General features: G+C 53.1%; 2 protein-coding genes across 3 annotated transcripts in view; both read right to left on the bottom strand.

Moving 5' to 3' along the window:
- PRDX2 (peroxiredoxin 2) overlaps positions 1-12,787 on the bottom strand; it is a 146,627-nt gene that overhangs the window by 80,775 nt on the left and 53,065 nt on the right. The gene's annotated exons all lie outside the window — the stretch shown is intronic.
- Positions 2,859-10,263, bottom strand: FARSA (phenylalanyl-tRNA synthetase subunit alpha). The gene is made up of 13 exons (XM_012790437.3): positions 10,059-10,263; positions 7,770-7,907; positions 7,597-7,695; positions 7,404-7,522; positions 6,602-6,694; positions 6,379-6,507; positions 6,189-6,304; positions 4,726-4,810; positions 4,536-4,635; positions 4,269-4,437; positions 4,089-4,166; positions 3,835-3,949; positions 2,859-3,283 (listed from the first exon to the last, which is right to left on the bottom strand). Exons 1-13 carry the CDS (start codon positions 10,203-10,205, stop codon positions 3,145-3,147), a joined length of 1,527 nt encoding a protein of 508 aa, XP_012645891.1. The 5' UTR covers positions 10,206-10,263; the 3' UTR covers positions 2,859-3,144.

The following is a 12,787-nucleotide window of genomic DNA, read 5'->3' as shown; positions in this document are numbered from 1 at the left end:
AAGTTTATGCATTTACCATCTCGACTCAGTCACCTGTGCAGTCCAGCACTAGAAGCTCCTTGAAAACGTGGCGAGGTCTGCCCTTACAGATAGGTCCTTACAGAGTAGTGTCCCTTAATAATTACATTAATCGTAGTGATAACAATAATCACTTCATAGAATAGTAACAACAATAATTGGCACAAGAAGAGCCAGACAGGGAGAAAATACTTGCAAAATATATATCTAAGAACGTGTGTGCTACATTTACTGGGAACTTTTGCAACTCAATAAGAAGGCAAACAATCCAATTACAAAATGGGCATAAGATCTGAGTAGGGATGTGCAAAGGCCCTGCGGTGGGAGCAGCTCAGTGTCAGGACCAGCCAGGAGGCCTTCTGTGGCAGAACAGCAGGAGAGGATAGGCTGAGGGTGGGGGATGTATAGATGAACAAGGCCTGGGCTGCTCAGCCCAGGACCAAGGTGATGGTTTCAGATTTTATTCCAAATGACTAGGAAGGGGGTGGAACTCCTCTCTGAGACACCTGTCCCAGTGTCCATGTGAGGGAGGGAGGTAACAGGAATCCACTCACGTTGCTCAACCCTTCTGTGCCAGGCTCTGTCCCCAGCCACACACTTAACTAGGACACACATCTTAACACATTCTGGAGAACATAGGTGGGTTTGAATCTGCATTCTGCCTCTTACCAGCAGGGGCAATCATAAATGGCCACTCATACTCAAAACCCAGCCTCATCTATTACCCAGGTGATAAAAATCTAAAATATCAAGCTGTTATAAGGGTTTCAGGGATAAGCACATAACAATGGTACAATAAATAGTAACATTAGTATTTGGCATTTTGCATAATTTTTGAAAACATGCAAAATGAAATCATGTCTTGTTAAAGTAACATGCAAGGGGACTTCGAAAAGCACATGGAAAAATGAAATGAAAAAATAAAAACTGGCTGGGCTCAGTGGCTCATGCCTATAATCCTAGCACTCTGGGAGGCTGAGGTGGGAAGACCGCTCAAGGTCAGCAGTTTGAAACCAGCCTGAGCAAGAGCAAGACCTGTCTCTACTGAAAATAGAAAGAAATTAATTGGCCAACTAAAACATATATAGAAAAAATTAGCCGGGCATGGTGGTGCATGCCTGTAGTCGTAGCTACTTGGGAGGCTGAGGCAGTAGGATCACTTGAGCCCAGGAGTTTGAGGTTGCTGTGAGCTAGGCTGATGCCATGGCACTCACTCTAGCCTAGGCAACAAAGCAAGACTCTGTCTCAAAAAAATAAAAATAAAAATAAAAAATATATATATATAAACTGTCAACATAAACTCCATCAAATGCAAGACATGTTTGTTAAGTGATGATACCAGCTATTTATTCCAACCCTAAAGAACTGAGGGTTCTGGGAATTTAACCATGTCAGTGAAGTCTTTTTTACATTATTAACTAAAGAAAAATGGATGCCCTCTAAAGATGTTTTAAGATTAAGAAACAAAAGGAAGTCACAGAGCCAAGTAGGTGGACATCACTCTGCTGAAACTTTCCTGCATTTTTCTGCTAAAGCTTTGGCTAACTTTCTCAAAACACTCTCATAATAAGCAGATGTTTTCATTGTTTGGTCTTCTAGAAAGTCAACAATCAAAATGCCTTGAGCATTCAAAAAACTGTTGCCATGACCTTTGCTCTAGACCAGTCCTCTACTGGACCACGCCCACCTCTTGGTAGCCATTGCTTTGATTGTGCCTTGTCTTCAGGATTGTACTGTTAAAGCCATGGTTCCACTCCAGTTACAATTCCTTAAAGTAATGCTTCAGGATCCCAATTGTATTTGTTTAAAATTTCCATTGAAACCTCTGGTCTTCTCTACAGCTGATCTGGGCACAACAGTTTTGGCACCCATCAAGTGGCAAGTTTGCTTAAGTTTTTCAGTCACATAGACCTAAAAAGTGAAATGTCCAAAGCAAATACAGCTGTAGGGTCTCAGAGAACAATACCTCAAAACGAAGGCTTCAGAAGCAGGTCTCTCTGATCTCCTGCCCTCCATTCTCTTCCTGAGGATAGCCACAGAAACTAGAATCCCTCTTCTCCAAGGCAGGACATAGAAACCAGAATCTCTTTTCCCCAAAGTCAGCCAAAAAGAACTAAAAATGTTATTCTAACTTCCCACGTTCCTTGACCCCGCCTTTCTATGTAAAAACTGGCCATAAAGAAATCATCTAGGCTGGGCGTGGTGGCTCACACCTGTAATCCTAACACTGTGGGAGGCCAAGGCAGGGGGATCGCTTGAGGTAAGGAGTTCGAGACCCCATCTCTACTAAAAATAGAAAAATTAGCCAGGGATGGTGGCACATGCCTGTAGTCCCAGCTAGTCAGGAGGCTGGGGCAAGAGGATTGCTTGAGCCCAGGAGTTTGAGGCTGCTGTGACCTGTGATGACAACACTGCACTCCTACCTGGGTGAGACTGCAAGACCCTATCTCCAAGGAAAAAAACAAACAAAAAAAAGAGAGCAGCTACCCCCACCACACACATACTTGCTCCCACCAGTTAGGGGGAATCCTGGCTTCTGAGGCCCCAGTAGCCACCTTGGCTTCTGACTCCCAAATGTCCCCTCTACAGGGGGAGGGAGGGGTTTCGGTTACATTTGCCTAAACAGAGCCTGGCACCAGTAGGTGATTAGTAAATGCTTGATGGAGTTAGTCGTCCCCAGGTGGTCTGGCTGAGGCTGGCCACCATCTCTGAGTATCCAAGACCCTGAACTCACCACCTCTTGTACCCGGGGCTCCAGCACCCAGTTTTTCCCCATCAGGCTGCACGTTGAGCTGCGGGGACCTGACAGGACCCCCTCATCCCTAACAAAAGGCACCATATGAGGGCAACTGCCCACTTTATTAGACAAAAGCTGGCCCACAGGGCTCCCCGTGACTCACACGCATCATCGGACAGCCCACAGGACGACAGAGGGAACCTGCCACCACCAGTCTGCCCCTGGGATCCTGGTGCTGGGATGGTGGGCAAGAGCAGACATCAAGGGGAGGCGGGGGCTGGCCTCACGGAGGCCTCATAAATACGAGGGGTCACTGCGGGGGATGCAGAGGAGCTCAGCAGCAGGGACTTGGGGAGGGTGGCGGCGAGGCTATCCTGGGGCAGCCCATGTCACGCAGCCACCTGTGTCTGAGCGGGCCTCGGCTCAGTATCCAGGCGGCACAGGGGACTGTCATACACCATCTGCAGGTTCACCTTGTGGCCCACCAGCTCCCGGATGTTGTTGATGCCGTATTTGATCATTGTTGGGCTTTGGGGAGAGGGAAGAGAGTTTAACATTAGGTCGGGTCATGCTCTCCCCTGCTCACTTTTCCATGGGTTCCACCTTCCTTAGGGGAAAAGCCAAAGTTATTCGTATGACTCACAAGGCCCGGCACCATTTGCCCTGTCACCTCCCTCCCCTTACACATCCTGCTATTCTGTCCCACCTCGATCACTCTCTCCAGCCACAGTGGCCTCCTCGCTGTTCCCCAAACACACAAGCCTCGTGCCTACCGCAGGGCCTTTGCACTGGCTGTGGCCACTGCCTAGAACACCCTTCCCAAGATATTCTCATGCTCGCCCTTTCATCCACCTCCAGTCTTTGCTCAGCTGCCACCTCCCCCGTGAGGCCTTCCCTGATCACCTGGTCTCCTTACTTACTGCTCTTGGACGTGCTCTAGACTTTATTTGTTAAATGCACCTATTTATCTTGCTCTTCATCATCCTTCTCGCCCCACTGGGCCCCCAGCGGATGGATGGTGCCGAAGCCATACCTGATCCAGGCAGCCAGACGCCCTGAGTTCCTGCCTGGGCACTTACCGCTCCAGCGAGAGGCCCCAGGCAATGACGGACACATTCTCAGGAAGCCCCATGGGCAAAAGCATCTCCGGGCGGAAGATCCCAGAGTTCCCGACCTCCACCCACTTCTTCAGGCCTGTGGGGGCAGGAAGGGGAGGACGGGACAGTGTGTGGGGGTAGTTCTGGGCCTGGTGGTGAGCTTGGGAGCTGGGGGACCCGGGCCGGCTGTGGGCAGCCTGAGACCTCCCTCGCCCCAGCACCAGGCGCCCCCTGACCTTGGTGGTAGCTGAACACCTCCATGCTGGGCTCCGTGTATGGGTTGTAGGCCGGCTTAAAGCGCAGTTGAGTGATACCTGGAGGGGGTGGTGGCAGGCAGCAGGGGGCAGGATAAGGTTGGTGACCAAGGCAGCCGCCCACTGCACCGCCAGCACTGCCCACCCCGCCCGCCCGCTCACCCAGCTTGGTGAAGAACTCCCGAAGCACACCCATGAGGTGGCCCAGGGTGAGGCCATGGTCAGCCACGACGCCCTCGATCTGGTGGAACTCCGCCAGGTGCGTGGCATCCAGGGTCTCATTCCGGAATACGCGGTCGATGGAGAAGTACTTGGCTGGCGTGAAGGGCTTCTAGGGGGTGACAGCCGGGCCAGGCCCAGGCATGGGTCAGAAGGTCCCCAAGACGGCACCCTTTTCCCACCCCGGCGGCAGCCTGGCGCGCGCCGCACCTTCTGGGCAAGGCGGTAGAGGGCGCGCGCGCTGGCCGAGGTGGTGTGCGTGCGCAGCAGGTTTTTCCGGGCCTCGTCCAGCTTCCAGTTGTACTTGTACCTTCGGGATGAAAGGCCGGAAGTCCACGTGTGCCCTCGGGACTCCAGCCTCCTTCCCCTCCACAGCCTCAAAGTCCGGGTCGTGCCTCACCCCTGTGAGCCATAGCCGCCCTGAGAGTGGGTCCGCTTGACCCGCTGGACGTAGTCCATGGGGAGCTGCAGGGCCTCAGCTGGGTCTAGGCAGAGCAGAGGGGCATCCGGTCAGTCAACCAGCGTTTGTCAAATAGCCACGGCACAGGAGACAGAGGGTGACACGTACAGCTCCCGCCCCTGCCCCCGCCACAGCCTGGGACACCTGAGTCAGTCACGTGCCTCCTCTACCCAGAACCCTCCATGGCTCCCACTCACCCAGAGAAAACCCAGGTCTTCCCCGGGCTCTGCCTGGTCACCTCCCTGCCCTCGTCTCCTTCTGCTCCTACTTGTACTTGATCATCCCCTGCAGCTGACCTGTGAGCTCACCAGGCACGCTCCGGCCTCAGGGCCTTTGCACTGGCCATTCCCTCTGCCTAGAACTTTCCTTCCCCAACTGTGGCTCACCTGCTTAGGTATCTTCGCCTGAGCAAAGATTTTAATTTAAATAGCCACAGAAGAATAACAACAGCGAAAATAAAAAATAATCTGACAGCCACCCCTTCACTGTCTGCCACACGTGCACGTGTGTGCACGTATGTGTGCGCACAAACACACGCCAGTTTCCCCTGCTGCTTTCACCGTCACCTGTCCCATCACATAGCCTGCTTGGGACTTAACCCACGTCTCCTACAGTAGCTCGCAGGTCTCCCGGAGCAGGGATTTCTGTCTCATTCACAGCTGCGACCCACAGGTTAAAGAGACGGTGGCACACAAGAGGGCCTCAGACAACATGTGTTGCGTGGACGTGAAAATTCTTCAGATCCCCTTCCGGGGACACAATTTTGGTGCTCTTGAAAAGCCTGAAATCGAATCCTGGCTCCAGCATTTATGAGCTGTGTGACCCCAGGCAAGTGGTGTTCCCTCTCTGGGCCTCAGTCGCCTCATTTGTAAAAGGGGGCTGACAGTAGTACTTCCTGTAGTTGGTAGGAAGATGTGCACAGTGACTAGTGTGTAAAGAGTGCTTAGTAAGTTTGGGGATGCATGACAATGACAATAACACGGCATTGCTACTCCTAGTCAGGTAATCGGCACCCAGTGACCTGGCCTGCCCTCCTGGGGAGAGATAACTACCCGTTGTGGGAAGTCATTCTATTTTAGACAGTATAGAGACGGTGAAATGTGAGGCTGGCATGGTGGCTCACGCCTGTAATCCCAGTTCTTTGGGAGGCCAAAGTGGGAGGATCGCTTGAGGTCAGGAGTTCTAGATCAGACTAAGCAAGAGTGAGACCCCATCTCTATTAAAAATACAAAAAGTAGCCGGGCGTGGTGGCACATGGCAATAGTCCCAGCTACTTGGGAGGCTGAGGAAGGAGGATCGCTAGAGCCCAGGAGTCTGAGGTTGCGTGAGCTGGGCTGACGCCGCTGCACTCTAGCCCAGGCAACAGAGCAAGCCTCTGACTGGAAAAGGTGGGGCCGACCCACCTTGAAGGAAGAAGGTGTCGTGCTGGTCACGCGCTGGGTGCTGCTGGGGCTGGAAGAGGGCATCAAAGTTCCAGAAGGAGCTCTCGATGAAGTTGTCGGTGGGCATCTCGGTGAACCTGGCGGGAGACGGGGCCTCACTGCACCGCCCGTGCGCGGCGGCTGAGCAGCCCGCCCCCGGCCCGGTGCTCACCCCATCTCCAGGAAGATCTGGCGGAACTGGGAGCGGACCTTGAGCAGGGGGTGCAGGTGGCCGCTGTCAGGGAGGACGCCTCGGGCCGCGAAGTTATAGGACTTGAAGGGCCGGTCCCGCCAGGAGCCGCTGTGGGGGGATGTGGGTGCACGGGCTGGTGAGGGCTGCCTGTCCCCACCCCCTGCCACGGCCGCACCTACCCCTCACAAGGGGCCACCCGCACCTGGAGATCATCTCTGGGCTCAGCTCCGTCTCCTGCTTGGAGATGCTGGTGCTGAAGGCGCTGCCTTTGCTCACCCAGTAGGTCTTCAGGGTCCTGCAGCCAGAGGAGGGAAGGGGACGCTGCCGTCACCTCCTCCAAGAGGCTTTCCTTGATCTCCCATCTGATGTGAATCCCGATGCTACCCACCAAGTCACTCTGCTTTATTTTCTTCCTGACATTTATTGTCACCTGAAATCCTCCAATGTGGCCACCGATTATCTCCCTGTGTTCACTCACTTATTCATTCAACAAACACTTATGGAGAAAAGAACGTGCGCCAGGGTCCTCTTAAAGGTGCTAAGCACACACAGCTGGGGGCAACAATTTAGGCAAAGTCTAGCAGGGTTATCCTGTTGCACGGAAGCCCCCCACAGTCCCGTGAGAAGGGGCTGCTTTACAGATAAGGAAACCAAGGCCGGGAACCCCCAGGTGACTTGGCCAAAGTCACAAACTAGTAAGTGGCAGAGGCCAGACTTCAATCAGGTTGCCCAGCTCCAGTCTGTGTCCTCTCTGCCACTGTGTCTGCTCACAGGGGACGTCTGCCCTGTGACAGCAGAGCCGCCAGCCTGGCCAGGTCCCAGGAGCCTGGCCAGTGGGCACCGGGTTGACTTCGATTCTCGGCAGAAGGTGCCGCATGGGCAAAGGCCGCATGGTGGCATGAGCCTGGGCTGGACAACCAGGGTGCCAAGGGAGCTGGGAGGAGGCTGATGGCTCCTGTGGCCCCTCGGGGCCACGCAGGTGAGCCGGGGCAGCGCCCACGCACACTTCAGTCAGCAGCTTCCTCTTCCTCAGCTCGCTCTTCTCCTTCTCGCCCAGCTTCTCGGCCTGTCCCCCCTGGACCAGCTGGAGCCGCCGCTGCACCTCGTCCTCCATGCTGTCCACCTGCAGCGACAGCAGGTGTGAGGGCCAGGGGCCCACCTGCCCATCCACCCGCCCGCCCGCCCGCAGGGACGCACCACTCGGAACACCCGGGGCCCGTCGGCCGCGCTCTTGTCCACACGGATCCACTTGTTGGACATGGCCTTGCTGAAGCCCACTTTGCCACTGGGCAGTCGCTGGAGGAAACAGGATGCTGTCAGTGGGGCACAAGAGCCACCTCCACCCTATCTGCTGCCCCTCAAGTCCCTACCATGAGCTCGCTCTGGGCCAGGCCTTCGGGAGGGACACTGCGAAACACTCGGGCCTCGTGGCTGCCCTCCCGGGCGATGTCCTCGCCCTCGGCAGTAAGCTCCCAGCGCTTGGTGGAGCGAAGTTCAGCTTCGATGACCTGCAGGGAAATGGGGGGCCCAGGCAGGGGGACAGTTCAGAGCCAGGTACCCCCTCACCATAGCACTGGGGCTGAGGTTCAAGTCACAGCCTCTGAACCTGACTTCAGACCCCACCCGTGCCACTCTTCAGGCAAGTGACATTAAGAGGAGTTCCTCTTGCTGAGCCTACTTCCGTTACGTACACAGGTACTTCATAAAGATTCACCGCCCCTCCCAGGGCGAGGTAAAGTACTACCCATGCCACCTGGCAGAGGACAAACTCTTACTATCCCTTTTGAACTTGTGACAGATTTTAAGGTCTCTAGTAAACAGATTTGTGTCCACGTGTATGTGTTCGTGTTTGCATCCTAGTGCCGGGAGTATCAGAGAAGGGCCCCGGAGGCCCACATTACAAACAGAAGCCTGAGGAGCCCGGATGAGGACAGGTCCATGGTCACACAGACAGGAACAAGGCTAGGTGGGACCCTTTAGACCCTTTGTTCTAATCTCAGCTTTGCTCCTCACTCACTGTGTGACCTCGGGGAAGTTGCTTTACCTCTCTGAGTGACTTTTCTCATCCACAAGATAAGTGTGTGCTGGGCTCTACTTCAGAGGATTTCAATGTAAATGAATTAACATAATACATTGAAAGAATGTAGAGTTTTTCTCCCCCGCCCTGGAGACAGGGTCTTGCTGTGTTGCCCAGGCTATAGTGCAGTGGTATCATCATAGCTCACTACAACCTCACACTGCAGGGCTCAAGCGATCCTCCTGCCTCAGCCTCCCAAGGAGCTAGGATTATAGGCACGCACCACCACACCCAGGTAATTTTTCTATTTTTTTGTAGAGACGGGGTCTTGCTGTTGCTCATGCTGAATGCAGAGTTCTTAATGTGTGTCAAGTATTGCATGAATTCTAACTAATATATTATTGTTGCTGTTATTGCCATTATCGTCATTAGGTTGAACCACATTAAATTGGCATTATTTAACCTTCTGTGATCTACCCACATGGCAATGTCATATTGATGGAGGTATTGTCACCCCACGCACCATAGCTGCAACCTCGCCTCTGCACTGAGGACCTTGGGCTCTACAGCCTGAGTGCCTAATTTCAAATCTGGATTTGCCAGCCCTTTTTAGTGACACCGATCAAGTTACTGACCAATGTTGAACATCAGTTGTCTCATCTGCAAAACGGGATAACAGTGCCATCAGCTTAGGATTATGGCAAGGATTGGACAAGCTGAGACCACAGTGGGGCACACAACATGAGTTTGATGAATCAACAGCTCAGATCCTGGCCTCATGGATCTAATATCCTCCTGGGTGGCCCATTGGCCCCTTAGCACGCTCCTCCTGTGACTCCATCACCCTCCATCTGCCCAAGTTGGAAGGCTGGGCTTCATCCTTGTTCCCCCGCCAAGCCTTGTCCTGAATCTCAGGCAGTGCCCACTCCCTATTTCAGCTCCCTACCCACAGCCAGACATGATGCCCTCTAGCTTGGGTATGTGTCAGCTTTTGCTCTCATCCAATCTGATTCCAGTCTTGCACCTGCCGATTCTTTCCAAGGTGGTGTAGATGGCACATCCCACCAGCTCTAATTCCTGCAATGGCTTCCCCAATACCCCTGTGACGTAAAGACCTACAGGGCCTTGCAATTCTGGCTGTGCTGTTCTCTCTCACCATCCGTCACCCCCCCCCCAAACTTCCAGCCCTTGATTCCTCAAGTGCCATGGCTTTCCTCCACGGTTCAGAGACCTGACTCAGCTGTCACTTCCATCAGGGCGCCCTCCCTGACCCCCAAGGCTGGGTCAGCTGTCACCGCTGGGTTCCCTGTGCTTCTAGCATTACTCTGGTCACTTGAGCACCTCCCTATGAGATCACCACCTACATCGGGGCAGCAACCGCGTCTTCCTTATCCACCATCGTACGCCGCCACCCCCAGGCTGATCATTCATTCCTCAATGGATGTTTACTGCATTAGGAACACCCGTACGTCCGGGCCCTCGCTCGTTCCAGACTCTCCTCCAGCGTATCCCGGCGCGGAAACACGTACAATACCCCCACCCCCAACCAAGCCTGAGCGAGTCTGGCCTGGAAGTAGAGCCCGTGCGGCAAAAGGACTGTAGGTGCAAAAGCCAGGTGCCCGGCATCAGGGGCCCGGCTCACCTCGCCCAGCGCCTGCAGGCTCTTCACGGCCCCCACCACCGCTTGGTGCTCCACGCCGAGTTCGGCCGCCAGCTCCGCGCTGTCCAGGCCGCCATCGGCCGCCTCCAGCCGCCGCAGCAGCAGCTCCGCCACCGGACCATCCGCCATGGCTGCTCCCAGCGCGCGCGGCGTGTACGGGCCTCAGCCTGAGCAACCGGAACCGGAACCCGGGGGTTGGTTCCGCCATCTTGAGTGTGGCCAACGCAACTGTTGGACTTAGTGTGTCGCCATCTTGGGTGTGGCTAAAGAGCTGCAAGACGTGCAAAGAACTCGGTGCCCACCTCCACCCTGGCTCAGCCACTGGCTTCTGGTTGACCAAAGAGGTAAAATAGGTGACCTCAAGGTCAGAAGCACAGTTCTCTTTTGAATTTCAACTAGCCTCACCTCCAGCGGGCTGTGTGACCTTGTACTTCACCCTCTCTGAGCCTGGGAGCCCTCTGCTTTTCTGAGATTCTCCTTTGCCCTGGGAGAGGGCAGTAGCTGGTAGGCTCTGAAGATGGTCATTTTCCATGTAAACTGCTTTGAAATTTTCAATGGGAGGCTGGGTAGGGACCATTCCCCATTTATAGGGGGGAAAAGGACTCACTTAGTAATATTAATAGTAAGGTGGCAGCTAACTTGTATGGACTACTCCTATGTGCCCAGCCCAGTGTTAAGTACTTCAGGTATATTATTTCATTTCTCCCCAAAACTTTATGATGTCGATACTGATATAACCCCCCATTTCACAGATGAAGAAACTGAGGCTCAGAGGGTAATAATGATTTGCCCAAGGTTCTACAGGGACTTGGCAGAAATTGGGTCAGAATTATAACCCTCCAGGTCCACTCCCATGTATGTCAGGGCAATAACTTATAGTCTATATTAGTGCTGTCCTATAGAAATATAACCTGAGACACAAATGTAATTTTAAATTTCCTGGCCGGGCACAGTGGCTCACACCTATAATCCTAGCACTTTGGGAGGCCAAAGTGGGAGGATTGCTTAAGGCTAGGAGTTCAAGACCGGCCTGAGCAACATAGTGAGACGCTGTCTCAAAAAAAAAGACTAAAAAATTACCCAGGTGTGGTGTCTTTTTTTTTTTCTTTTCTTAATTTTAAATTTTTCTCTTCTCTTTTTTTGGCGAAAGCAGCAGGTAACTTACAAAGGAAGGCTGTGGTGTTTTGTGCCTGTGGTCCTAGCTACTCGGGAGGCTGAGGCAAGAGGATAGCTTGAGCCCAGGAGTTTGAGATTGCAGTGAACTGTGATGCACTTTAGCCCAGGCTAACAGAACAACGAGACCCCTGTCTCAAAAAAAAAGGGGGGTGGGTGGGGGAATGGGCAATATACAATATACGTAACCTTAACATTTGTACCCCCATAATATGCTGAAATTTTAAAAAAAGATTACTAGTGAAATATTTTATGCTTTTTTTTCATATGAAGCCTTCAGAATGTGATGTGTATTTTACACTTACAGCACATCTCAGTTCAGACCGGCCACATTTCAAATAGTCAGCGGTCACATGTGGCCAGTGGCAACCATGTTAGACATTACAGGTAGATTCTAATCCCAGAGCTGCCATTTATGTCATTCAGCCAAATCATGGAATCTTTCTGTGCCTCAGCTTCTTGCCCGGCTGGTAGATATGAGCCCAGGTTATTGTGAGAATGAAGTGATACAGTGCCCACACATACACCCAGCACTTGTTAATACTAAATTGTGCATGGACCATGTGTTAGGCACAAAACATTTATTCGTTTAACATCACAATTGTTATTTGAGCCTGTAATATGAGGTTACTGATATCCCCCATTTCTGACGGTACAGTAAGGTCCTATATTCAGGATGTGTCCCTCAAGTCACCCAGCAATTAGTTTTTAAGCCTGTTCTGTGCCAGGTGCTGCAGGAGACACTTGGGGGGGGGTAGTGAGGGGAACAGGACAGGCAGTGTCTAGCCCTGGGCAGGAAGCACCAAGCCCAGGTGTGCATTATTACACAGGACTGGAGGGAAGGTGGGAGGGTCAGTGGCAAGCCTAAGGGTGGTCACCAAAGATTCTGGCAGCCTCTTGCGGGGGTGGGGGCAGGCTAGGCAATACTGGATACTGCCTGGGAGAAGGGACAGAACCCAACTTCCTCATTACTCTACATTTCTCCCTTTTCTTCTATTTTTAACCAAAGGCCCTTTCCAAGTAATTTTTTTTAATTCTTTCCCTTTCTGAGTCGCCACCACTAGCGAGGCACACCCCCTCCCCACTCTTTTGTTGGGATTCCTCCCTTACCCCCTTCCACAATCCACTCCAGGGTCCCCAAGCCCAGCGCCCATTTGCTCAGAGTTTGGAAACCCCCAAGCTCTCCTTCCTCCTTTCATAGCAGGAGGGCAGGGTGCTGGCGTCAGTCACGTGCCTCTGGATTCAGAAGACGACTCCAGACCCAGGGGTCCTGCCCACCTCTCCTACGACGTTATCTTCTGGGCCATCTGTGTTTTCTTTTCCTCCCTAAACGGAACCCCCTACTCTCTGGCCTATAGCCGTTTAATTGCAAAAGCCAGGCAGTTTGTGGGAGACCACAAGGTAGCGACCCCTTTCATTTACCGCTGAGAGGACAGTAAAGGGGCGGCCGCGACAGGGTAATAACCCTACCCCCACCCTAGGAGCCACAGCCTACGATCACATCCCTGAGCCTTCTACGCTGCTTCCCCTCTGTCCTG

Source organism: Microcebus murinus, chromosome 27 (assembly GCF_040939455.1).
Source record: "Microcebus murinus isolate Inina chromosome 27, M.murinus_Inina_mat1.0, whole genome shotgun sequence".
In the NCBI taxonomy this organism is placed as follows: Eukaryota; Metazoa; Chordata; class Mammalia; order Primates; family Cheirogaleidae; genus Microcebus; species Microcebus murinus.
Note: the sequence above shows the minus strand (reverse complement) of the source record. Positions and strands in the feature narration are given on the sequence as shown.